This window comes from Papio anubis, chromosome 18 (assembly GCF_008728515.1).
Source record: "Papio anubis isolate 15944 chromosome 18, Panubis1.0, whole genome shotgun sequence".
NCBI lineage: Eukaryota > Metazoa > Chordata > Mammalia > Primates > Cercopithecidae > Papio > Papio anubis.
In genome coordinates, this window is record NC_044993.1 from 23,480,528 (window position 1) to 23,507,730 (window position 27,203).

Below are 27,203 nucleotides of genomic sequence, written 5' to 3' on the forward strand. Positions count from 1 at the left end.
TTCTCAGGGAGGGATCTGTCTGTACAGGTGCCTGGAAGTGGTTAATAGATCCCCAGACACAAAGAGTTCCTTCTTCATGTCTTTATGGAATCATCCATTTTTTCATGATTAGCTTTTCACTCTAATAGGTTTGTCCTTTGCTGGATACACAAGAGAGTAGTTGCACCATCAATTATAGCAGTTCAGTGTCAAACAGTATTAACAGAGTATAATATGTCTGGTGATGATACTGGAAAACTAATTTTGAAACCTAGGCCTTGTGTTCAATGAGGGCGCCTAAAACAGCCTTTCTTCAAATAAGTGATAAGTGAAAAGCCCCCACAGGATTCCTTTTCAGTTCAAACTATGCAGCTGCAGCAGCTGCTGAATGGAAATGTGTGATATTTACCTAGACTGTCTTTTAATGATGACTCATATTATCAGTGCCTTTGATACCTCTGCTCACCTATGCTTCAGTATAGGTGTCCCTTGAATACTTCTCATCCTGAAAAGATTTTTCCTTTTTCTTTTCTTTTTCTGAGACAGGGTCTTCTTGCTCAGTAACCCAGGCTGGAGGCTGGAGTGCAGTGGCACAGTCATGGCTCACTGCCGCCTCGAACTCCTATGCTCAAGCGATCCTCCTGCCTTTGCCTTCCAAGTAGCTGGGACTATAGTTGTATACCACCACACCTGGCTAATCTCAAAATTTTGTTTGTATACACAGGGTCTTGCTATGTTGCCCAGGCTGGTCTCAAACTCCTGACCTCAAGCAATCCTCCCGTTTCAGCCTCCCAAAGTGCTGGGATTACAGGTGTGAGCCACCCCATCCAGACCTACCCTGCAAAGATTTTTGCAGTTGAAGTACAGGTCTTGGTTATTGCAGTACACTTAGAAATAGACCCTCATTTAGCTTTTACATGTTTTTGCATTCTATTCTAAATGAAAGCCAATCAAAGCCAATGTCAGACAAAGGGAAAGTGCTGTGAGCACCTATGTTCTCCTGCCTGTGTTTCATCAGCTCGCCATCCCCGCGTCTCTCGTAATAAGACAATCGCGTAGAGCTGGGCTTTTATTCTTGCACACTGAAAAATAAGCCCCACTGCTGGAGAAACCCTGGATGTGCTAAGATTGAGCTAAAATTGATATTGAAATGATAGGTAAACATTTGTTAAGCCAGATACTGAACTTCAGCCACTCTTGTGGTTACACTATTTAGTTCAGTGTTTTTATTTAATGCTCAGGATAATTTCTAGTTTGAAGGAATTTAAAGAGCACTCCCCAGGTTTCTGAACATACAAATTCAGTTATAAATTACATAATGTCTGGGAATTTGATCATCGTATTATTTTAGATAATTGGATTTTACACTTGGTAGACATGCCAGCACACTAGTATTGCAGGTGTAATTGATCATCCTACTCCCTCAGAAGAATAATATGGGAGCAATGCCACGGTGCTCTATTCTCAGTGTTTAGAGTGTGTTGGTGACATATTGTGTGTGTATAACAGCCATATGTACTCATAATAGTCCTTGAACTATTGGGATCACTGCTGATACTTTAAAGTATTGGAGGTACCTTTTTATCTTGAAAAAATATAATCTTTTTGAAAAACTTTCAATTGTTTCATGAGTGATTTTTTATTTTGGAGACGAAGTCTCACTCTGTCACCCAGACTGAAGTATAGTGGCGCGATCCCGGCTCACTGCAACATTTGCCTCCTGGGTTCAAGCAATTCTCCTGCCTCAGCCTCCCGAGTAGCTGGGATTACAGGCGTGTGCCATCATGCCCACCTAATTTTGTATATTTAGTAGAGACAGGGTTTCCTCCATGTTAGCCAGGCTGATCTCCAACTCCCGACCTCAGGTGATCTGCCCACATTGGTCTCCCAAAGTGCTGGGATTACAGGTGTGAGCTGCCGTGCCTGGCCCATGAGTGATCTTTTAAATTTTAGTTAACTTAAAATCTGAATTTTATTTTGAGACAAGGTCTTGCTCTGTTGCCCAGGCTGGAGCGCAGTGGTGCACTCATATGGGTGAATCTCACAATATAATACTGAGCAAAAGTAGCCAGTCCTGAAGGAAAACATACAACTCCATATGTATAAAATGCAAAAATAAGCAAAACTAATTTACGGTGACAAAAGTCAAGTTAATGATTACCCTTGACATGGGATAGTGACTGGGAGGACACATTAGGGGAGTTCTAAGTTGCAAGTAAGGGTGTGTTTATCTTCTTCTTTTTTGAGACAGGGTCTTACTCTGTTACCCAGGCTGGAGTACAGTGGTAAGATTGTAGCTCACCGAAGCCTTGAACTCCTGGACTCTGGCAATCCTCCTGCCTTAGCCTCCCAAAGTGTTGGGATCATAGGCCATGAGCCACTGAGCCTGGCCAAGGATGTGTTTCTTTTCTTTCTTTCTTTTTCCTTTCTTTTCTTTTTTCTTTCTTTTTTTTTTGAGACAGAGTCTCGTTCTGTTGCCCAGGCTGGAGTGCAGTGGTATGATAGCAGCTCACCACAACCTCTGCCTCCTGGGTTCAAGAGATTCTCCTGCCTCAACCTCCCAAGTAGCTGGGATTACAGGTGCCCGCCACCATGCCTAGCTAATTTTTGTATTTTTTAGTAGAGATGGGGTTTTGCCATGCTGGCCAGGCTGGTCTCGAACTCCTGACCTCAGGTGATCTGCCTGCCTCGGCCTCCCAAAGTGCTGGGGTTACACGCGTCAACCACCACACCCAGCCGTGTTTCTTGATATGTGTGTTCAGTTTATGAACATTCCTTGAGCTTGCACCGATGGTTGGTGCACTTTTCCGTATGTATGCTATATTTAGTGGTATGCTGGCAAACCAGCTTTCAGGAAAAAATGAAAAGGAAAGGAAGAAAGAAAAAAAAAATCCCGATTTGTACCGTTTGTCATTTTCCAGTGTCAACACTTTCACTGTGGTGAATTTCAAGTTACCAGTGATTTAGCAACTGGCTCATGAAACTCCTGCTTATTTAGCTATTGGCTCTTGTGAGCTGGTATTTCTACTAAAAAAAAAAAAAATGCCTAGAGCATCTCTCTAGAAAAGGAATTCTCAGTTCTTGCTATAGATGTTCAGAGATTCTCCTGATGTCTTGGGGCCTACAGGGGAGGGATTACAACAGGCAGGAGGGGAAAGTTTTGCTAGTATGACTGTCCACTGCCTCCTAAGTGGCTGGTAGGGACCGGGTTGTGACAACATTTGTCTTTTTACTTTCCAAAGAGGGCTTCTCCTCTGCATCTTCACTGAGAACAGAGCAGCAGGCTCCCTCCTGGGGCATTTTCCACATTTATGTAGAAAGAGCACCTTACGTGGACTCAGGATGGGAGGTTGAAGTTTCAGCCATGAACATACTGTGTGACCTGGTCCCATTCCTTTCTGGACTAAGTTTCCACACCTGTAGTGTGAGACAGTTAAGGTAGAGCCCCAGGGTAAGACTCACAGGCTTGGCAGATGACCTCTTGCAACCAACCTATGAGGTAGGGAGAATCTATTTGCCCGAGTTACCCCATCAGGTGCTTGTAATGGGGTCACGTACAAGGCTGGCACCTGGCTGGCCCCTGCTGGAACTTGGCAAATGCAGGTGGGCGGCCCTGCCAAGCTGCCTCTCAACACCAACCTGGGGTTGGTAGGGAAGGGAGAGAAAAGATGTGTTCTCTCCCTGGGCAGTCTGGGTAGAATCCTGCAGGGAAGACTGAGTTAGTTCTGCAACAGTCACTGTAGGATTAACATTCTGAAAATGAAAGACAAGAACACATGCTCACTGAGCACCCATGTGTTCACCAAACTCTCAGAGTCACATTGGAAACCAGGTCTGATGATCCAATTTTACAGGTGAAAAAACAAAGGCTCAGATGATTGAAATACGTTTGCTCCAGTGGTTTTCAAACCTGGGTCTCTTAGCTCTTGCTGTTGTTACTACATTAGGCCACATTCGCCTCCAATCCTCTTCCTTAGGCCCATTCCTAGGGGACACAGGTGCCACCCAGGTATGAAGGCACCCTCGAACTCCTGGGCTCAAGTTATCCTCCTACCTCAGCCTCCCGGGTAGCTGGGACTACAGGCATGTACCACCATGCTCAGCTAATCTTTACATTTTTTGTAGAGACAGGGTCTCGGTATGCTGCCCAGGCTGGTGTCAAACTCTTGAGCTCAAGTGATCCTCCTGCCTTGGCCTCCCAAAGTGCTGGGACTACAGGTGTGAGCCACCTCACCTGGCTGGGTTCCTCTCTCTTGTCTTTGAAGCATGCAGGCTGTATGCTTCTGCAGTGATGCCGGCAGAGGACAACCAGGCTTTCCCAATCACCTGGGCACAGGTCCAGATGCAGGCAGAGCTGAGCGTCAGGGTAGCTAATTTAGGGTAGCCCTTGGCAGAGAAACAGAAATGTCCTTACTCATTCCTGTTAGTAGGAAAATCCCTTCCCCAGTGTACTTGGTTTCGGGGTGCCATGGGTGACGACCCAGGGCATCGTGCTTTCCTTGGCAAGACTTCTAAATACAGAAATCATTTTGCCCTTCACCAGTCCAAGGCTCAGTCTTTCGACCCCTCCCTTCCCCACATTCCCACACTCGCTCCCTGCGTGATCTCATCCCACTTCACAGCACTGAGCAGCATTCACACACTGACAGTCCCCAAATTTACATCCCCAGCTCCAGACTCTTCTCTGAACTCCACATTCATGTACCCAACTGTCTGCCCTGTATCTCTACTCCAATGCCTGCAAAGCGTCTCAGATACCACATGTCAAAACACTGCATCTTGACTTACAGTCCCCCACCAAACCTGCCTATAATATTCCCCATCTCAGCAAATGGCAGCTCAGTCCTTCGCATTTCAAGCCCCAGACACTGTCCTTTTTGACCTCTTCCTTCTCATCCACCCCAAATCCAGTTTCACCTTCAAATCTGACCCCATATTGACACTTCCACTGTGAACCTCCTGGTCCAAGGTACCATTGTCATCACCTAGACCACTGTCCTTTTTTTTTTTTTTTTTCTGAGACAGAGTCTCACTCTATCACCCAGGCTAGAGATCAGTGGCACCATCTTGGCTCACTGCAGCCTCCACCTCCCAGGTTCAAGCGATTCTCACGCCTCAGTCTCCTGAGTAGCTGGGATTACAGGTGCGCACCACCACACCTGGCTAATTTTTGTATTTTTAGTAGAGACAGGATTTCACCATGTTGGCCAGGCTGGTCTTGAACTCCTGACCTCAGGTGATCCATCCTCCTCGGCCGCCCAAAATGCTGGGATTACAGGCATGAGCTGCCTGGCCTGGACCACTGTCTTAACCTCCTAACTGGTCTACTTGCTTCCAGCTGGGTCCTCCTCTAGCCTCTTCTACCACAACTAGGATGATCAGGTCCCTTCTCAGCTCAAACCCCTCCAATGACTGCTTGATTAGATGCCAAAGTCCTCCCATGGCTTCCAAGACCCTACATCATCTGGTCCCTACTGCTTCTGGTACCTTTCCTCTTCTCCTCTTCAGACACCCTGGCCTTCGTGCTGTTGATGGATCAAGCCAAACCTGCTCCGATTCAGAATCCTCTGCCTGGACCCTCTTCCTCTGGACACCTGTATGGCTCTCCCTCCTCCTTCTAGCAACTTCTGTTCCAGTGTTACCTTCTTGTTGAGCCTATGTCCTGATCCATCACCTCACTCTGCTTTTTTTTTGGCTTCGTAACTCCTTCCCCAATTTGACATATTAGATACTCATTTGTCTGTGTCTGTCTCTTCTGGCTATGTCAGCACTATGAGAGCTGGGACTTTGCTTTGTTCAAGGCTGTAACCCTGGCACCCAGAAAGGTTTCAGCATGTAGCATATGCTTAATTAATATTTGTTGAATAAGTGAATAAATGAATGGAAGAGGATGCCTGATATCAGGGATGACTGTCCACAGTTTACAACAGGAACCATGATGGAGTGACATTGCAGATAACCAAGCCTCAGGCTTCCTTCTGGCTTGTGGAACCCATGGCCAGCTTGAACTGGAGGACAGCAATGCTTCCGCCACAGTGCCAGGCATTTGGCACATATTAGCTCAAGCCCCCACCTTCCGCTCATGACAGGTAATCCTCATGGTAACTCTCATAGCACCAGGATACTCCCATTTTACACCTGGGGGAACTGAGGCTCAGGGAGGTCAGGTAGTACACAAATGACATGAGCAAGATTCAAACTCAGGTCTGTGTGCTCCAAAACACAGCTCCAGTTACCCTCTTCTGGGCTGTTGGTGAGAAAGACACAGCTCAAGTCAGTGTCCTCAAGCCCCAGTTCCCAGAAAGACCTGCCAACAACTGCAAATTTCACAGATGGCTTAGGTCTTTGCCACCCACTCTCTCTGCCTTCCTCCCCTCCATCCTCCCCCTGCACTGTAACCAGCGGGGACCACCGAGGGGACCTGCCTCCAGCCACCTGTGATGGGCTGGCTCCACCTGCAACCTCAAAGCCCCTCTAAAAGCCATGAGGGCTGATGTTCCTCTGGCCTGCAGCCCTGACTTGCCCTTTGTCCTGGAGGGAGATCAGGAAGGAGGGGCTTGAGACCTCTCTACGAGGAAAGGGAAGGATCACATTGGGGAAAATCTAAGTTCAGAGAACAAAGGGAGCTCTGGGGAAGAGCTCAGGAAGCCCTTCCTCTGGGCATGGTGGACACAGGGGAAGAGCCAAGAGCCACCCAGCTGCTGTCAGACAGGGCTGCCACCAGGGACAGTGAGCTCACCACTGGGGGGTGGGGAGCAGTGAATGGAAGCACTTTGCCAGCCTAGAGTGCTCTGCAACAGTTGGGGCTATTGTTATTAAGACTGCATTTAGTGCTCCAGCCAGGTTGAATGCCCTCTTGCCAGAGACCTGAATATGATATGATTGTGCACTGAAAATTAAGATGAGTGGGCTGGGTGTGGTGGCTCACGCCTATAATCCCAGTACTTTGGGAGGCTGAGGCGGGCGGATCACTTGAGGCCAGGAGTTTTAAGACCAGTCTGGTCAACATGGTGAAACCCCGTCTCTACTAAAAATACAAAAAATTAGCCAGGCGTGGTGATGGACACCTGTAATCCTAGCTACTCGGGAGGCTGAGGCAGGAGAATCACTTGAACTGGGGAGGCAGAGGTTGCAGTGAGCTGAGATTGTGCCACTGCACTCTAGCCTGGGTGACAGAGCAAGAGTTTGTATTAAAACAAAAAAACAAAAACAAAAACAAAAACAAAAGAAAATTAAGATAAGCTATCAATAAAATTAAGATGAGCTATCAATAAAATTAAGATGAGCTATCAAATGCTGAGTACTCACTAGGGTCAGACTCTGCGCTGGACCAGAGAACTGTGAGGAGGGGAAGCCAGGATGTTCAGGGGCCGTGAAGTCCTGAGGCAGAGTGGATTCCCCACCCCTGTTGTAGCGATGAAGGAATAGATTTGGCTGCACCTTTGTCCTTTTTCCAGCTGTGGTTTGGCTAAAATTGAGCCCCGGACAAAGTCACTTGGGGTATAGCCCTGACCCCACCATTTTCTAGCTGTGCCATCTAGACTAATTTCTTCATCTCCTTGAGTCTCAGCTTCCTCATGTGCGGAATGGGCACACTGACCCCTCCCTTGCAGGACTTCTTCAAGGAAGCAAGGAGGCCACACAAAGAAATGATCATAAGGCCTCGTAATTCCTTCACCTGTGATATCTTATTTGATCCTCACAGCAACCCTCAGAGACAGAGCACTGGCTGAAGTCACTCCCTCTATCCCCTTGCCCACTCCAAAGTCACACTTCAGCAAAGGATGGACAATGGTTTCATTTCACAGGCTAGAGATCATTGGGCAGTGTCTGCATGTGTTCCGGGCTCAGTGGGAAAAACTGCTACAATTGATTAGTGATGTCTGCTCTGGACACGGAAGTGATGAATTTTGCAGTGTGTGCCATCATTTGCCCTCCTTGCCCTCAAGTCCTTTCTTCTACTGGTAGCTAGGTCTCTGCAGAGATAACTGTCACAATAAGCAGAGCAAAAAAACAGCAACATCTGGTCTGAACTCCAAATTCATCTCTAGAGTCCCTATCTCTCTCTATTTCCCCCTGTCCCTCAATACAGACTTCTGTAGGGAGAAAGTGGCTAAAAGGACGAGACTTTCAAATTTCTTGAGCATCTTCTCAGTGCCAGGCACCAAGCTAGAGTCTCCATGTAGCATGTCAATTTTGAGCACGAAACCAAAGGGGTGCTATTGTTATTTCTATTTTATAGATGAGCGAATTGAGGTTTTTAGAAATTAGGCTGCTTGCTCCCGCTGATAATAAGCAGGGCCAGGTTTTGCACTGGAACCCACACACTGTATATCACACCATCTCTAAGGGAGATCCAAGCCCACCCAGAGGCCCTGCCTGGCTGCAATTCCTGCCAGCCTGCAGGCAGCCACCATGAGCCCAGCAGAGACAAGCCCCACTTGACTTCTCTGTGGATGATCAGATGCTACCTTCCACCCTTCTTCTTCCTGCTTTGCTACAGACTCAGTCTCTTCTGGGGCTCCCAAACCCCTCCTTCCTCAGATCTGTTCCCAAAGGCCAGAGGGAGGCGGGCTGCCCCATCTCTCAGGGAGCTCCACGGAACTGCCATCAGCCGGTGGCAGAAAGAGGTTGTGAAGCATCTGTTCTTGGAGCCTGCATCCTGGGGGAGTCCTGGGCCACCTTTCCCAGCTGGGGCCTGATGGAGAAGGCTCCTCCACCTCCAGCCTTCCTGAAGAGCCAGGCTTGTTCTCCTACTCACTCAGTGCTTGAGGCAGGTCCTCTGAAGGCTGGGAAATGGCTCACAGGCCTGGCATTTGCAGGCAGAGAAACTGACCTCCCTCTTGCAGCCACTTGGCCAAAACCCCTCTGGGCTGCCCTGGATCAGGGTTTGCCTGCCTTCCCCTTTCTTGTTTTTGCCTCCTCCCTCTGCCTTGGTCTTCTCATCTGCCAAATTGAAAGGAGGGGATTAATAAGAGCTGCTGGCACTATCTCTGTGAGGGCCAGGGATGAGCTGAAATGCCTGAAAGTAAGATGGTATTGAGGGGTGGGGAAGTTGGGGTGTGAGCAATACCTAGGAGGGGTCACCCCAGCCTGGCCGATTAATACCCGCCTGACTCCTGAGGGGCTGATGGACAAGCCTGCTCCCCCAGGGCCTGCAGCCATGGAAGCTGGCAGGCCCGGGTTACAGGTGGGCTGGCACCACTCGCCTTGCCACGCTGCACTCCGAGGGCATAGCTGTTCACTCTCTCCAGACTCACGTGCACTGACTCCTGGGGGCAGGGTCTTGCTTGGGAAACGTCTGGGCTTGTTTTACCTTCTGCAGACTTTTCTGGCTACTCTTCTAAGCTGGCAGGGAGGAGGGGTGGAGAAGCCCAAATGGGAACAGGCTAGGGCTCCTGCTCTAACTTTTCCATTTTGTGGGGGCTTCAGTATCTTCACATGAACCTGGCAAGCTCATTTTTGGGGCTAAGGAAGTTAAAGCAATTCTCTATGTGTCTAAATGCACAACAGCTCCAGATCTGGAATGAAGAGTTAAAAACAGGGGTATGTGTCCATGTGAGTGCCCTCCTGGGATTTCCGGGTTTCCTTCCGGAGTGTTCCTATGTCTGTTTTGGGGGGTCCGGAGTGCTCGGGGTTCAGCATCCCTCCCATAACCCGTGTGCGGGCCTCTGGTCTGCGAGCCATGGAGGCTGCTCACAAAGCATCTGCTTCATCTCGACTCATTTGCTTGTTCGGTTGCTCAATAAACACTGAGCACCTCCTATGTGCCAGGCACTGAGCACGGTGCTGCAGGTGAAGCGGGAATCCAGCAGGCATGGCCCCTGCTTCCTGGACATTCACCGTCCACTGGCGGCACAAACAAGTGAACAAGCAGAAGAGACTTAATGAATGAGCAATTTCTAGATTAGGTCTGAAGAGGGGGCTGAGATGGGGTCAGGTCAGAATGATAATGTGTTGAGTCAATTCAGAACCCCAAGGGTGTCCTTGGGCAGCTGGCAGTGATGGATGTATGACAGGAGGGGAACTGAGGTTCATTTTCAGATTTCTGACTTGAGCGCCCCAAACCAATACAGCAAAATCAAGCAAAGCTGGCCTACAGGGGAAGACAAAGAGTTCAGTTTGGGTCAGGTTGAATCTCAGGTTAGGGGTGGGGGCTGCCCAAGGCAGACAGACAGCAGGAGGAAGAAGGAATCGAAAGCCCAGGAAGAAACTAGGGTGGGAAAGACTGTTGGAAGCTACTGGCCTAGAGGCTGCAGCTGAAAGCAGAGTGAGGATGAGAAGATCTGGGGCATGCACAGCGAGAAGGGCGGGGGCTGCACTGGGGCCCTGGGGGCCCAGCATCCCAGGGCAGGTGCAGGGAGAATCCCCGCTCCTCTACCACCGCCGAAGGAGACCACCAATGGAAGGTCAGATGGTCTGAGCGGCTGGCTGGAGGACACGGGGAGGACTCTGAGTCAGGGAACCCAAAGCAGGAGAAGTCATCACAAACAGAAGCACCCAACAGGGGCCGGGCTCTGTGGCTCATGCCTGTAACCCCAGAGTTTTGGGAGGCCAAGGCAGGCGGATCACCTGAGGTCAGGAGTTCGAGACGAACCTGGTCAAATGGTGAAACCCTATCTCTATTAAAAACACAAAAAATTAGCCAGGTGTGGTGGTGGGTGCCTGTAGTCCCAGCTACTCGGGAGGCTGAGTCAGGAGAATCACTTGAATCTTGGAGGCGGAGCCTGCAGTGGGCCGAGATCATGACACTGCACTCCAGCCTGGGTGGCAGAGTGAAACTCCGTCTCTAAATAAATAAATAAGTAAGTAAGTAAGTAAGTAAGTACCCAACAGGGTCAGACGCAGCTGAGAAATGGAAACTATGGAATGGCTTTAACTATACGGAAGTCGATGGGATGTTGGGGTGCAAGTGTACAAGCCAGACTGAAGCCAACTGTGGGTACTGGAAAGGGACAGTGGGTGCTTCTTGGACAAGTTCAGATTGGACAATGTGAGGAGAATTTGGCAGAGACGATGACAGAGCCTCCATGGAGCCTCGCAGCAGCCCTGAGCTCCTGGAATCCACTGGGCTTGGTGGACCCCTTTGTCTCAGAGATGTGTCTGGGTCAAAGTCAAGGAAGGATCTGGTGGCAGAGTCAGGGTCTTCAGCTTCTCCCTGACCAATGGCCTCTAGCTCCTCCTCCAAGGTGTTTAATTATGTGTTTATTCACCCAACAAACATTTATTGAGTGCTTACTGCATGGTAGGTATTGGGTCTTCGGGGAAGGGGGAAATTCAGAGATGTGCAGGAGCCGCTTCTAAATGGCCTAGAATGTCGGTGACCACACCCTGAAGTCCTCAGGAGGTGGATACGCAGAGGGCTGCCCTGCCGGAATGGCCTCTGTTAGTGAGATGGACCCAGCTTCCAATGGCCTGGGGTTCACCTCAAAAGGTTCTGGAAAGCCCTCCGCACCCAGTATCCCCAGCCTTGACTTTTCCCAGGCTTCTCCATGCCAGGCTGCTCCTGCCTGGTCAGAAGATAGGAGCAAGAATGTGACCATCCCAGCGCTCTGCAGGGCAGGTGTCCCTGGGCTCTGGGGTGCCGTGAATAGCAGCCTCCTCTCCTGGCCTGGGACGTGGGCTTTCCTTTCCTGATCATGCCACAGCCACAGTGACAACAGTAACAACAATGTATTGAGCCTGTACTATCCATTAGAAATAATCTTATCAGCTCTTATTGGAAATAACCTGTACCCTCCTTGGGTACCCACAGCAGCCAGTTTGAGCTCCGCCACCCTCTGGACACCACTCTTTGAACAATGAACCCCGCAGCCAGCTCATCCCCCTGGCATGCCTGGTGATGATCTCACCCAGGTGGGACATGTCAGCCTCCCCTACCTCCCACGGCAGCTGTTCCTTGATATCCAAATGATTTAACAATCAGGGCTTTGACTTTTTGGAAGACAGGCCCCCCACCCCGTGATCCATGTAATCAATGGCACAGATTGGAGCAGACATTGGTGAGCGGGGGAGGCATTACCCAGAGGAAGCACAGGAGAGCGGAGAGGGTCCCCCTCTGAGGCTGGGGTCCCTGATTTCACAGACTCACAGTCCTGACTTATCAAGGAGAAGGGACGGGGTGGTCATGCATGTCTCCCCAAATTATAGCAAGTGGTGGTGGTTTGGGCTCAGGGAACATCATGGAAGAAAGCAGGTGGCTGCTATGGGAGAAACGAAAGGGACGCTGGGGCAAGGGTGGTGGCATGAGTCGAGCAGGTGGAGACTAGGGGAGAAGTCAAGGGGGCTGCAGTCTTGGACATCAGGGGTACCCCTGACTGAGCCCATCACTTGGACTCAGGGGCCTCAGGGAGCCACGAGAAGACTGTTGAGGGGCAAGATCGTCTACCAGCTTCCGCGAATGAGGAACTTCATGGGGGGGATGCTCAGGATGGGTTTCCTTAGGAGAGTAAACCCCAAGAAGTATGTTCTGGGGAACATCAATCCCATGAAACATTCCTTGTGGTTAATGTTTGACAGGAGCAGCAGGTTTTCTCTTATCTATGGGAGCCTCGCAACACACATCATCATATTATTAATATTTTTTTTGAGACAGAGTTTTGCTCTGTCGCCCAGGCTGGAGTGCAAAGGTGTGATCTCGGCTCACTGCAACCTCCGCCTCCCGGGTTCATACTTCACGCCATTCTCCTGCCTCAGCTTCCTGAGTAGCTGGGATTACAGGCACCCACTACCATGCCCAGCTAATGTTTGTATTTTTAGTAGAGATGGGGTTTCACCATGTTGGTGAGGCTGGTCTCGAACTCCTGACCTCAGGTGATCCATCCGCCTCGGCTTCCCAAAGGGCTGGGATTACAGGCATGAACCACCACGCTGGCCACACATCACCATATTAAAAGCTCAGGAAAGTCCTGCAGGAGCAAAACTTTCTTAACGTGACTCCCCCAGCATTTTTCCCACTTACTTGGCCATGGAGTCTTTTATTTGTGTGTGGGTGTGTGTCATCCCATTAACATCCCTCAGAGGAACTCCAATCCACACTTTGGGAAGGGCTGATACAGAAGAATGGGCCAAAGTGCAATTTTCAGTTTTCAGGGAGCATCTCGCAGACGTCAGGGGTCTTCCGTGTTGCCCTCTCCCCACCCAGCATGCCACATTAGCCTCTGGTTGGACCCCCGCAGTTCTTTGGCCAAGCATCTCAAGCCGGTCTCGGCAGCTCGACTCCAAGCTCGGCCCTGGCCTGGCCCCAAGCGGCGGAAGAATGCAGGGAGGAAACTTACAGGGGCAGGGACGTTTGAAGGACATGTAATCCTTGGAGCAGAACAGCGGAGCCAGCCTGCCCACGGGCACGGCTCTGACTTCTCGCAGGGAAGGCCCCTCCACTCACCTGCAGAGACACAAACAGGCAGGTGTTGGGGTGCCCATGCCACACCCATAGCCCCTGTAGGCTGGGCGCTCACATCTCCTGAGCTGTCAACCTCTGCAGAAGAGGATAGTGACTTTGAGAGCACGTGCCCAGTCTGGGCAAGGGCCTGGGGGACCTCTGGGCTGTAGCATGGGGAGAGGAACACAGGGGTAGGGCAAGTGTGTGTTGGGGTCCCAGTAGCGGGGAGTGGTAGGAAGGAGATATCTCTCTTGGGTGGACCCTTGAGTGGGAATTAGGATCCCAGAGTTCTTCTGTCTCATGATGAAAATGTGAGACCCCACTGCCTCGGACAACTTCAACAGACCACGGCATCATGAGCCACTTGGAACTATCAGGGCTGGAAACACTGAGACCTGGAGAGGGTGAGGGGCTAGTTTAAGCTCTCACAGCTGGCTTTGGAAGGGTGTTCATTGACACCTAGCCCAAACCGTATTATTATTATTGCCCCAACATAATAGGATGCTCTTTTCATTCTCATTTTACGAACAAGGAAGTTGAGACTCAGACTGGTTATGCAGCTTGCCCAAGGCCACATAGCTTCTAACTAGGCTGAGACTTGAGTCCAGATCAGTTTGACTCCAGAGCCCACACTGTCAGCAGCACAATTCTTTAGAAGGCACCTGTATATTAAATTACCGATTCAGAAACAAAGGCCTACAGAATGAAAATGCTTCTTTCCCTCCCTCCCGGCTCCCCAGTATGAACTCGATGAACATGTGGATGTCTAGAGCAGGGAGGGAATGCCAGGTCACTTTGACTCCAATTTGCAATGGAGGAAACATTTTAAAAAGGTAACTCATGGCTGGGTGCAATGGCTCACACCTATAATCCCAGCATTTTGGGAGGCTGTGGTGGGAGGAATGCTTGAGTCCAGGAGGTTAAGGCTGCAGTGGGCCATGTTCACACCACTGCACTCCAGCTTGGGTGACAGAGTGAGACCCTCTCTTTAAAAAAAGGAGCCAGGCATGGTGGCTCACACCTATAATCCCAGCAATTTGGGAGGCCGAGGTGGGCAGATCACGAGGTCAGGAGATGGAGAGCATCCTGGCTAACACAGTGAAACCCCATCTCTACTAAAAAAAAAAAAAAAAAATACAAAAAATTAGCCAGGCATGGTGGTGGGCATCTGTAGTCCCAGCTACCCAGCTACTTGGGAGACTGAGGCAGGAGAATGGCGTGAACCCTGGAGGCAGAGCTTGCAGTGAGCCGAGATCGCGCCACTGCACTCCAGCCTGGGCGATGGAGCAAGACTCCATCTCAAAAAAAAAAGGAACCCATTCTCCCATGTTGCTGAAGATCTATAGGAACAGGAGAGAGATAAGGTTCTTAGTTCCTGGGAGCGTGGTCACTTGCCTTGCAGAAGCCAAACTGCACCTGTGGGGATTGGTGAGCAGAGGCCATGAGTGCCAAGCCCTGTGGGCTTTTGCAGGGCAAAGCTGGCAGCCCCAAAGCCAAGGGGAAAAGAGTTTGGCCCTGCAGGGGTCATGATGGGGTACATATCCCTCATCCCTAAAACAAATTGAGGCTTGCCATCCCTGCTTGGGGGTCTAAGAAGAATGTGAGGACACCAGGGCTCAGAGAGGCAAAACGCTGCCAAGAAGTGGCAGAGTTGGTATTAGCACTGAAGGATTAGACTTTTGAGCAGAGACTCCATAGGCAGTTCTCTGATTCATGTTAAATAGAAAAACCAGTTATTTTGGTTGGGTACGGTGGCTCACACTTGTAATCCCAGCACTTTGGGAGGCCGAGGTGGGTGGATTATGATGTCAGGAGATTGAGACTATCCTGGCTAACACAGCTAAAAAATTAGCTGGGCATGGTGGCAGGCACCTGTAGTCCCAGTTACTCGGGAGGCTGAAGCAGGAGAATCGCTTGAACCTGGGAGGTGCAGGTTGCAGTGAGCTGAGATGGGGCCACTGCACTCCAGCCTGGGTGACAGAGTGAGACTCCATCTCAAACAAAACAACAACAAAAAAAATAAAAACAAAAACAAAAACAAAAAACAGTTATTTCACTTTGGCTGTATTTCCCTACGAGGAAGCCTTCTGGGCACTGGGGCCTCCAGCTGTGGCTCACATTCACCAAACACCTGTATGTGCCTAATGTCACCAATGGTATTGCAACAGACCTTTGAGGTGGGGGACATCATTTCCATTGTGCAGATGAGAGAACAGGCTTAGGGAAATAACCCATCCAAGGTCACAGAGAAGAGATGGAGGAAGAGCTGTGTGCGGAGGGACTCTGTCACCCCCAGTACCTCTCAGTTACTGCCAGGGACACACCCCTAGAGACTGGCTGTCCTGGTGCTGCTTCCTAGACACACTGGGCTGATCATCCTTCTGGGCTGTTCCTCTCCCTGGCATGCCATTCCTTCCACTTGGCAAACTCCTATGTAGCTGTCAATACCCAGATCAAGACACCTCTTCAGTGAGGTCCTCCTTCACTGCTGGAGACAGAACGATCACTCTGGCTGTGTTTCTGTCACACCTGGATGCCCTTCCAGGACAACTCTGGATCTAAATTATTCTAGACCAGTAGCTCCTTGAGGGCGTGGAGGGTAAGTGTGGCCTCTGCAAACTAGCTCAGGGCTGGGAACTGAGGGGAAGTTGAAAAGTGTATGTAAACACTAGAGCAAGCCAACCTCAGCCTGATGCAAATGCACGACTGAGGGGTGGAGGCTGCCTTTCAACGGTGCTTGGCTTGCTGAAGAGGAGGATCTCTACGCAAAGAACTGAAATGCTTCCCAGGCATCTTGTCACCCTTGGTGACCACGGTGCTGACAGTAACCCGGGCTGCCACTCCCCGCCTCCTGCAATGCCATCAGCACTTTAAACACAGGCTCCCGCTGCAACCTCCTAGCACCCCGGGCTTGCATCCATTGATTCATTTCCCAAGCACCTACATGGTGTCCCACAAAACCCTTGGAAAACACACGGAGGGGCTTTTGGGGTCCTAAAATAGGAGCTGGATTTTCAACCTGGCTGCCTGTTTCCTTCTCCCTTCCCCCACTCCAGGATTTCTGCCTGAGGACCCAGAAGAAAACCACTCCCTGGTGGCATCAGACCCTCTGCTAGGGTAGAGCTTTGTTGGGTCATCAAGACAAAGGAGCTGGGTGTGGGGGGTCCAGGTGAGCAAGTGCCCATCCTGGTGTCCCGCATGCATGTGACTGGAGCTGCTGTGAGGAGACAGCCATGAGGGGCACAGATGGGCTGAGACTGTGGTTCCTTTGCTAGGGTCAGGGTCAGGGTTGGGGGCAGGCCCACCCCAGCTGCTGGGCCAAGCATGGTCACCTCTCCCCCTGCCTGCCTCTCTTTGAGCCCAGCATGTGAGGCTCGCTCCTGCCGGTGACTCATCTCCGACTGGATTGTCTGGCTGGGAACTCGAGGGCGGGCGGGTGGCACTCCAGGCTTTGAAGTGGCTGAATGGTGTGTGGCAAGTCCACGTCATTCCCACTCCCCTTCATGTCCCCGCTCCTGGAATATCTCCACTCTGGGCTCTGCTGTGACACTCAGAGTTGGGCAGGGGAGTGTGTGGCTAAGGGGAGAGAACCTGGGTCTGCTGACACGCCAGTGTCAGGGGATCCTCGTGGCAGAGGCTCACAGAGCTGGAAGGCTCCAGGAGTGGCCAGCCTTGCACCATGCGCGGCAGACAGAGATGGGCTGTGGGGGCGGGCTGGCCTTGTGAAAGAGGCCACAGGATGGCCGCCTGTTTACACAGTCTCTGCTCAGTTGCTACCACATGCTGTCTGCTTACTGGATCCTCAAAACAAATCCCCAGTTCACAGATGACAACACTGAGACTCAGAAGAATAAGGGGCCTGATGAGGTGGTGAGCCCCTGTCCCAAGAGGGTTCGTAGGAGGATTTGAAGCAGGAGATCGGCTTGCTCAGCTATTCTCTCTTTAGGAAGGTAGAGGGGGTCCCAGGTGAGGGAAACAGGAGGCGGGGAGCATCGGAGGCTCTGGCCAGAGGTGATGGGGCCTAAACAAAGGCAACGGTGACTGCAGAGGAGGGGCAGAGGCTGCCACTACTGGTTCAAGTGTTTATTGAAAGTCTCAGCTGAGTGCAGTGGCTCACGTCTGTAATCCTAGCACTTTGGGAGGCCAAAGAGGGTGGATTACTTGGGGTTAGGAGTTCGAGACCAGCCTGGCCAACATAGTGAAATCCCGTCTCTACTAAAAATACAAAAAAAATTAGCTGAGTGTGGTGGTGTGCGCCTGTAGTCCCAGCTACTCAGGAAGCTGAGGCAGGAGAATCACTTGAACCCAGGAGGTGGAGTTGCAGTGAGCTGAGATTGCACTACTGTACTCCAGCCTAGGCAACAGAGGGAGACTCCATCTAAAAACAAATATAATAAATAAAATAAAAAGAAGAAAGAAAGTCCCTGGTGCAGCAGGTTTTAGGTGCTGGGGACAGACAGGTGAGCCACACTTTGACAGTCCCTTTCTGACTTGGACTGGAGATGCAATGGTAAGGGTGGAGTCTGCAAGCTAACGGTACAGGAAAAGCAGAGGCATTGTGTGCAGGTGGGAATTGCACTGTTAGATGGTTAGATACAGTGGCTGCAGAAAGCCTTGGTGAGAGGGTGACAGGTAAGCAAAGACTGGAGGAAGCAAGCTAAGTGGGCAGATACTTGGGGAGAGAGAATTCTGGGTAGAGGTAGCAGAGAGGGCAAAGGACTCTGGGTGGGAACACCCTTGGTGGGTTTTAGGGACAGATGGATCTGATAGAGAGGTTGAGGAAGAAGGAGGAGTGTAAGGTGATTCCCTGTGTCTGCCTGGGTGACCAGCAGATGGCGGAGATGGGAGAGATGGTGACTCCGGGTCTTGACAGCTCAGACAATCACTGTGTCCCAGGCACTCAGCATGGTGCCTGGCGCATAGGAAGTGCTCCGTGACTGTTTGCTGAGTGAATGCATGATGCCATCTCACAGGGATTTCATGAATCTATGGGTGTGCATGTGATTGTCTAGAGCCAGAAGGAATTCAGAAATCCCAGGGACTTTGGTCAGTTGCACTCATCTTGAAAGGACTGCATCTGCCTCACCAAGGCAGGGGCTCACTCGTGGAGCTGCAGTTGGGGACCCTCAGGCAGCAGGCAACACCTTTCTCCTGTCCCAGGAAGGTCTTCATATGAGGTGAGACCCAGCTAGTAACTTCCCTAATAGAGAACATGCTTTGGCCAGTGTGGATACCCTCATGTTTGTCACATGATTGAATAAAGGAATCAATGAATTTAGGAGTGGGGGAGAAAAGTAACAAGAGGCCAGTGGCAAAGAGGTGGGCAGGAGGCACTGAGGTTTGCAAATAGGTAACTTGGTCTTGATACTAGAAAAGGGATCCAGGTGTTTGATAGCCTTCAAAGTAAGGAGGCCTTCTTTCTTTCTTTGTTTTTTCAGATAAGGTCTTACTCTGTTGCCCAGGCTGGAGTGCAGTGGTGCGATCTTGGCTCACTGCAACCGCTGCCTCCTGGGTTCAAGCGATTATTGTGCCTCAGCCTCGTGAGTATCTGGGATTACAGGCGTGCACCACCATGTTCTGCTAATTTTTGTGTTTTTAGTAGAGACGGGGGTTTTACCATGTTGGTCAGGCTGGTCATGAACTCCCAACCTCAGGTGATCCACCCACCTCGGCCTCCCAAAGTTCTGGGACTACAGGTGTGAGCCACTATGCCCAGCCGCAAGGATGCCTCTGTCTCCATGCAACATCTGGCCACATGTGTGCTCTACTAGTGGTGGCCAGGGTATGTCTGGAGATTACTGGGTCTCCATGTTACCTTAATGGACCTGGAGCAGCCCTCTACAGAATCAACTGCCAGCCTCTTCTCCGCCATCATGGCCCAAACTTAGAAGGCTTGATTTACTGTCTATCTGCGTAAACCAGTTCATCTGCGAGTTGTAAATAGGTCCTGACCAAATGTATAGAGAAGCCTGATTCAGGGCTCAGAAAATACAGAGACACAGACAAGCATTATTTGTAGCAGTGAAGCATGGGAGGAAAGCCAAACAAGGGAGGATAGGCTGAGCAAACCATGGCACACACTTACAATGAAATATTCTATGGCTGTGAAATCATGTTTCTAAAGAAATGCTTGGCTGGGTGCGGTGGCTCACACCTGTAATCCCAGCACTTTGGGAGGCTGAGTCGGGTAGATGACTTGTCAGGAGTTTGAGATCAGCCTGGCCAACATGGTGAAACCTCATCTCTACAAAACATACAGAAATTAGCTGGGCCTGGTGGCGTGAGCCTGTAATCCCAGCTACTCGGGAGACTGAGGCAGGAGAATCGCTTAAACCCAGGAGGCAGAGGTTGCAGTGAGCCGAAATCCACCGCACTCCAGCCTGGGACAGAGTGAAGCTCTGTCTCAAACAAGCAAACAAACAAACAAATTAATAACATACAGACTTTCAGTCCAGTCTAAAGACGACTTTCCGGGGGAAAAAAGAAAAAAAAAAAGTAAAAAAGACTTTCAGTATAATGTTAAAGGGGGGAAAATCCCTGTTATTTTTTAAAACACACACACACACACAACAGGTTGTAGAACTGTGCATATACCATGATCCTTATTTTGTAAAAGAAAAAAAAAAAAAAACTAGGGAATATATTAATACATAGCAAAAGATTAGAAAGCACAGAACACAGATAGAAAGAACACTAACGTGTTCACAGTCATTGTGCTCTCTGGGCAATGTTGGGATTAAGGAGGATTTTTATGCTTTTTACATTTTTAATAATTTTACAATTTATTTCTTACAATGAACATGTATGACTTTTAATAATCTGAAAAATCACTAAAATGAAGACTCAAAAAAAATTTTGTGCTAACAAAATGAAAAGCAATTAAGTGAGCAAGTCAGTGATCGTTAATTCATTAGAAATGGTGGGATTTTTGTTTGTTTGTTGTAAAGAGCCAGGGTTGCCTAGGCTGGTCTTGAACTCTTGGGCTCAAGAGATCCTGCCTCAGCCTCTGGAGCAGCTGAGACTACAGGCATGTGCCACCATGCTGGGGTATTCTCAATGAAAAAATTTAAGGCTAATCTAATTGCCTTTGAACATGTCATTTGTTATTTAAAAAAATTTAATTTACTTGTCATTGAGCTCACTGATAAACTTTATTATAATATTAGAAAAATAATATCCATTGTTTTTAACCTTTATCAAATTATCCCTGGCACTCAAGCAAGTTCTATTTGCCAAATACTTGAGGGAATGGTTTCTGCTATTAACTTAATGTTTTATTTTCATCAATCTATACACTTGGCAAAAATAATAACAATAATAGACCATATGTTTGTAAAACACTTTTTAATTTTGGAAGGCACAATAAGTGCTGGGCACTAGTCTAGGCTCTGAGGATATTATAGTGAATAAAACAGTCAAAAGTCCTTGTTCTTGCAGGGCTCACATTATATTGGTATGGGCATACACTAAACAAATGAATAAGATATATAGATGTTGGGGGTAATAAATGCTCTGGAGAAAAATGGAGAGAAGAAGGACAGGTAATGAACAGGGAGCTGCTCTTTTAAATCAGTTTGATTACTGTTCTAACAGGAAAACAAAATATGAAGGTGTCCAAAAATTCTATAGCCTGTGGACAATTAATATACTCTTTTTCAGTTCTCAGACATAAAATGATTGAAGATGTACATGAAAGAATCATTCTAATAATTGATTACATGTCATCTAAATTACAATGTGGTAATTATCAGTTTTACAAACTCGTACAATTATGATGAATCACAGTGATGTTTTAAATATTCGATACCTGGCAGAGTTAGATGGTCCTTAAACTTTTTAAGCCTCGGTGTTCTCATCAATAAAATGAGGACAAGTATAGTTCCTAAATCAGAGAGCTGGTTATCAGAATTCAAAGAGAAAATGTGTACGTTTAGGAAACAGCATGTGCGTGACACATGTTCACAATGTCGACACCGCGGGCCACTGGCAGAGGTCTACTGGCTATGTGCTGTCTGTATATGATTTCTTCATCCTCACACTATTCTGGGAGGTGTGTAATGTTTATTCCCATTTTCAAGAGGGAACTGAGGCTTTGAAAAATAAGTCACCTGCCCAGAATCACATGCTATAAACCCAGGCGGTCCAGCTCCAAAAAACTGCTCTCAGCTGTGACTCTTGTTTGTGCCTGCTTGCTAAGGGACTGTAGAAGCCCTGCTGGCCTCAGTTGCTCCCTTTAGGAGGCTGACAGCAGATACCCCTCACTCTATCCTCTGAGTACTTCCAGGGCAAGGGTTTCAGGCAATGGTCCTCTGAGGGTGTCTGGCTGATTATTCCTGAAGTCTGACAGTAATGCCTGCATCCCCGTCACGTTCCCCACTGGCTGTGTTCCAAATCCTGAGCGAAGCAGGAGACTCAAGCCTAATTAGTTCTGATTAACTCCTTTGGGAAGATGAGAAGTGAAGATTTTGGAAGAGGCAGTGACGTGACCCCTAGTGGGTGAATGGGGAAGGGGAGGGGGAAGCTACAGAGGAAAAAGAGGAGAGAGGGGGGATTCCGTGTAGGAGTCCCCAGGTGGCAGCGCATCCTGCCCGTCTCACCAGGTGTCCCCTGGCGCCATGTGGACATGTTTCCTCATCTGAGATTCCTCCCTCATCCTTGTTCTGGGCAGCTGGGCCACAGGTGGCCAGGGACCAGCATGGGTGTGAACTGGACCACCGCTTTCTTCCCAACACTCCTGCCTGCCTAACCACTCCTTGCCACCTCCAGGATCCCAGCATCCTCCCCTATTCCCTGGGCCTATGCCCTACTCTGCTCGGGGTCTAAGGTCCCAGCCACACAGACTGGAGCAAATCCCTTCCTGGGGACATCGCGCTCTGAAGTTTGAACCTCAGATGGAGTCAATCACTGGCTCCATTTCATCCCCGACATCCTTCATTTCTGGTGCCTCATGGCCCAGTCGCCTGGATGAATACATCACAGTCTTCGAGGAATCAAGGCTGGGACCCCCAGACCTCTAGGCTGTCTCCCTGGTGCTTCTTGCTGCCTATCTGAACCGTCACTATTGGGGTGTCCAAGCCACCCGACAGCCTGATGGCTCCTCAGGGAAAGCAATCCTCCACCTGGGAGTGGAGGGAGGTGTGTAAATTCGCTTGTACAGAACTCAAGCAATGGGCGGGTGCCCCTCGCTGGGGCAGCAGGCACCAGCCAACGGCAAGGAGGAAAAGGGTGCACCTTACAGTCTGATGCAGCCTTTTCACCCTGGAGACAGTTGGGGGGAAGCAGGGGAGAACTAGACTGGGTGGCAGAGAAACTTGGAGGAGGGAATGTCTGAGAAAGGGTGGGCCCTAAGGAGCAAGTTTTGCTTTGCAATTAAATGTCAACAACTTGGGGAATTCAAAGGCCTCCTTGGAGGGGGCTGGAAGCACCACTTCAGATTCAGAGGCACTCAATCTCAGTATCTACTGGTGCTGGACACCTCATGACACCTGTAGCCCACCACAATTGACCACAGGCTGTGTGCCAGACACCAGGCTACATAGCCCCACCAGCATCATCTCATTTAATGCTCCCAATTCACCTTCCCCATGTTCCAGATGGGGAAACTGAGGCTCAGAGAGGTTCGTGTCTTGCCTAAGGTTGTACAGCCAGGAAGTAAGCCAAGCCCACCTTCTGGCTCCAAAGCCCTTAAACATCCCGCTCACAACAGACTCCTGCTTACTTGCAGATGAGGAAATTGAGGCACAGGGTGGTGAAGTCTCTCTTTCCAGCAGAGCAGTTATGATGTTTGAGGAGTGAGTCCAGAGCGGCATGCTCTCAGCAGGTGCCCATCGGAAATCGTGGCTCAAGACTAAGGATCCCTGAACCCCTGCCTCTCGCACCAGTTACTTGTGCCCTCCCTTTCCCAGCCTGCGCCCGGCCACCCACGCCGGCACCCGCCTGAGATTGAGAGGGCAGCCCCTGGTCCTCACGCTCTCCAGCCTCCAGACCGCGGAACCCGATGGGGAGAGAGGAAAGGCAGCGCGAGTCAGCCGGGGGTGGGGTGGGCCCTGCCCCTGGGGAGCCGCGGCGGTGCCACTCAGCGCTGCGCAGCCAGCCTGAGCTGTCGCCTCGTACTCAGCCTCGGGTCCCTCTGACAGCGTAAGGGAAAGTCTGCCCCAAAGGGGAAGAAGGTGCGGAGGGCGCGCTCTCTCTCCCACGCTCGGTGCTGAGAAAGAGGCACGGAGACCGGGGCATACCCCAGGCGACAAACTTCCTAGCTCAAAGGGGTGGGGGTGGGTTCAAACTCCAAACTCCGCGAAGCCCCAGTCCCTTTCCTCTCCCACTCCGGCCAAGAGTGCGCCCTAGTTTTCCCTTCTCGGTTGGGTTGCTCAGGGGTCCCCAAAACCGAGGGCAAGGAGCTGGGGAGGCTGTCTTGGGTTCCTCACACGGGGTGGATGCTCGTCGGGGACTCGAGTCAGGCAGAAACCCTGGACACCTCCCCTTCCCCGGTCCGAGGGCGCGCTGAGGGTCAGCCTCGGCTCGCGCAGATCCCGGTGGCCAGCCCAGGGTCGAGGGTCCGCGGGAGACCGGGGATCCCATTCCCTTCCGAGCGCGCTGCGGTTCCGTTCCGGACCGCGCATCCGCCCGCCCCGCGCACCCAGGCTCCGCGCGGCGCGCCCCCGGGTGTGTCGTTCGCCGGTATAGCCGCAGAGCTACGGGGAAGGGGGCCGGGACCCCCGCCCGCCCCTCCCCCGCGCCGCCCGGCCCCACGCCCCTTACTCGGCTTGGCTGCAGCGCTCCGCTCCGTGCGCCGCAGTGCCGGCTCCAGCTTCGGCTCCAGCTCCGGTTCCCGCTCCGGCTCCGGCTCCCAGTCCGGTTCCTGCTCGGAGGCCACTGCACTCCGGCTCGGGCTCGGGCTCGGGCGTCGCGGGGGGCGCGCCGCTACTCCTCGGCCTGCTGGGCGCGCAGGGGCGGGGCGGGGCGGGCCAGGCGGGGCCGGGCTAGCCCGGCCGACTCGCCGCCAGCGATCCCCGGCCGAGGCAGCGGCGGCGGCGGCTTCCCAGGCCCCGGCCCTGGCCCTGCCCCTGCCCTGCCGCAGCCCCGCCCGGCCGCCCGTCGTCCCCGCGCCGCCGCCCACGCCACCGTCACCGGCTCTGGCCTCCCTCGGCGGCGGCGCGGCTCCCGGGCCTCAGCACCGCGGCGCCGCGGCCCGGGTCACTCAGAGATGGGGGGACGCGGGTGCGGGGGAGGGCCGAGCCGCGCCCCTCTGCGCACAGCCAGCCCGACACCCACACAGCGGCAGGCGGGGCAGGGTGGCGAGGAGGCCGGGAAATGCGGGAGGCCGGCGCTCCAGCCAGACGTGTGAAGAGGACACACAGGCGTGTGTAGGGAATGACACACGGACGCAAGTAGGGAGCCATTGACACGTGCAGAGAAGGGTAGACAAACGAGGTGTCGGGGAAGACAGCCAGACGGGTTGGATCAAGGCTAGACTGGGCATTTGAGCAGGGGACCCCTGTCGCGGGCAAAGGGCAAAGGGTGGGATGGAGAGGGGGACCCAGCGTGGCTGAGCCGCTGAAAGGGGCAGGCGAGCCTGGCAGGGCTTCCCGCTCGCGGTTGCTGGCAGGTAAGTTTTGGGATGCCAGCTAGGCCTGGCCGAAACCTTCCCTTGGAGCCACCAGCAGGCCTGTTTCCTTCACCCCCCTCACCCTCCCTGTGCCCCCGTTCCCCTCTGCCCAAACCTCAGGGCACAGAGCTCAGCCCTGGCAGGTGGAAGCCTGCCCCGAGGGGATGCCTGGCTCAGGCTGAGATTCCAGGCTTCCAGGACCTGCTCTGTCCCCACTCTGCTTTGGGGCCTTGGATGAATCCCAGCCCATATCTCAGACCTCCATGTCCTCATTAGGATATTGATCCCAGTGATTGCACCCCTACTCTGTTGGGGTGCTCACCAACATGGAGAAGTTAGTTATTTAACCTCTGCCACTTGCCTGGGAGCGCCAGGAGGGCAGTGTCTGGGTAGGGCTGCAGGGGTCTGCACAGAGTGGGCACTCAGTGAATTTGCTCCAGGAATTGATGAACTGTGTTGTTGATGATACTCTCTGAACCACTACTGTTGATGAGGAAATGAGGCTTAGGAGGCAAGGGGAGTCAAAAGCTGGTTTGTTTCAAAACCCAAAGGCTTGTCACTGGCCGGAAAGTGGTTCTCAAAAATAAAGCACGGTGACAAAGGGCTGAACATGTTGATGCTAAACCTTGGGGAAGCAGTGAAGCCATGGGGATGGTGTGGAAGGGAAAGTTGGCCAGGGACTGGCACTGCAGGGAGGATGGGGCAGAGCAGGCTCCAGTGGAGAAAACAAACCTCACTCCACCCCACTCCTACCAGTCATCACGTCTTGGGCTTCCCTGGGGCCAGGCAGGGGAAGCTTCGTGGTCTAGGGCTTGGGTGCCTAAGGACATCTCCCAGCCTCCTCTGGTAACTGTTCGTTCTGAGCTCTGCTCCCTGCACTGCTTTACCCCACCCCTCCTGCAGACTGGAGCTGTCACGGGGGCATCAGCTCTGAGTAAGGGATGAGGCTAGAATAAAGGGAAGCAATTATCAGAGAACCGAAGAAGGAGACCTGAGAGACTCTTTGTCCAACCTCATGCATTTATTTTATGAATGAACAAATGAAGGATCAGAGAAAGGAGGGGATAGGCTAGGGTCAAAGAGCTAGGATTGGAGGCTTTATGACTCCCAAGCGAGGGCTGTGCCCACGGTATAACCTTGATCTCTCTGAGGACACCAGCTGACCGTTCCAGGATGGATATTCTAGTTGTTGAATGGTTTTACCTGTAAGCTGCCCCCTTTGGCAAGACTGTGTGTGTGTGTGTGTGTGTGTTGTGGTGGGGGTGAGGGGGCTGGGGGTAAGTGTGTGTGGCACACTTTGAATGAGTCCTTGCGGAGAGTCCCAGCCTTAAAGAGGTCATTCCCCTCCACTGCCCTATTTGTGCATCACTGGCCTGGCAAATCTGGCTTGCTCCTCAGACTGGAACCCAGGATTGTTTTCCAGTGGTGTTGGGTGTAGCTTCCGGGAGTTGGCTTATGACAGCGTGCCTACCAATCTCTGTGTGTCTATGTATCCATCCGCAAATATGTATTAGTGTAGGGCACTTGGAAAACACCAAAAGGAGAAAGAAGAAAAGAAAAACCAGTCATTGTGAATATTGAGGTTTCCTGTTTTCTTTTCTTTTTACTTGTGTAACTCTACAAGTGTCCTTAAATGGAGTGAGCTTGCTGACTGATATCTCCTCTCCTATGTCACACTTCTAGTGGCTGCCTAGCATGGGATCAGATGGTTGTATTGCACATATTTTTTTAAGCAATCCCCTGTTTCTGGGCATTTAGTTTGTTTCCATTTTTCATACTTCTACACAACACTGCAACAGACATCTTCATGGGGAGGCTTGTGCATGCCCATGACTATTCTTTATGTCTCTAGGTATGTCATAGTTTTGAGGCTTTCTTCCGTGTAGGGTCAGATTTGCAGAAGGGGCATCTACTGGGTTCCAGGGAGGCACAGTGGTGCTTAGTGTTTGCTTGGTCCAGGGATAGGTAGGGATGCTGGAGGGAGGAGTCTGAGGGAAATCAGGAAGTGAGATCTCAGGACAGTGAGATGCCCAGAGAGAACTCAAGTGCTGGGCTTTGGGGCTTGCCCTAGAGTGTGCTTCATGTTACCCCAGCTGCTCACAGGGAATCCCAAGAAACATCTTTTCTGTTTGCAAAGAACAGTATCCATGATGTCATTCATCCCAAACAGAGCCCATGGCATGGAGATGTTGGAGGGGTCTCTTGAGCCTGATCAGCTCGTACCTCCCTACCATCCTT

The 27,203-nt window shown here is 51.2% G+C and overlaps 1 protein-coding gene across 2 annotated transcripts in view; it reads right to left on the minus strand.

Annotated features, from left to right (window-relative positions):
• Positions 1-24,261, minus strand: part of LOC101025981 (brain expressed associated with NEDD4 1) — a 60,370-nt gene extending 36,109 nt beyond the window's left edge. The window contains exon 1 of one of the 2 annotated variants that reach the window (XM_009196585.4): positions 24,119-24,261. Coding sequence is in view for 1 of the 2 variants with exons in the window: in XM_021932054.2 (XP_021787746.1) it covers positions 13,257-13,281 (25 nt within the window). In the remaining variant the exon portion in view is untranslated. Of the gene's footprint in view, positions 1-13,256; positions 14,259-24,118 lie in introns of those variants that run through there. The other variant, XM_021932054.2, reaches the window with a different exon arrangement.
• Positions 24,262-27,203: the final 2,942 nt, after the last annotated feature.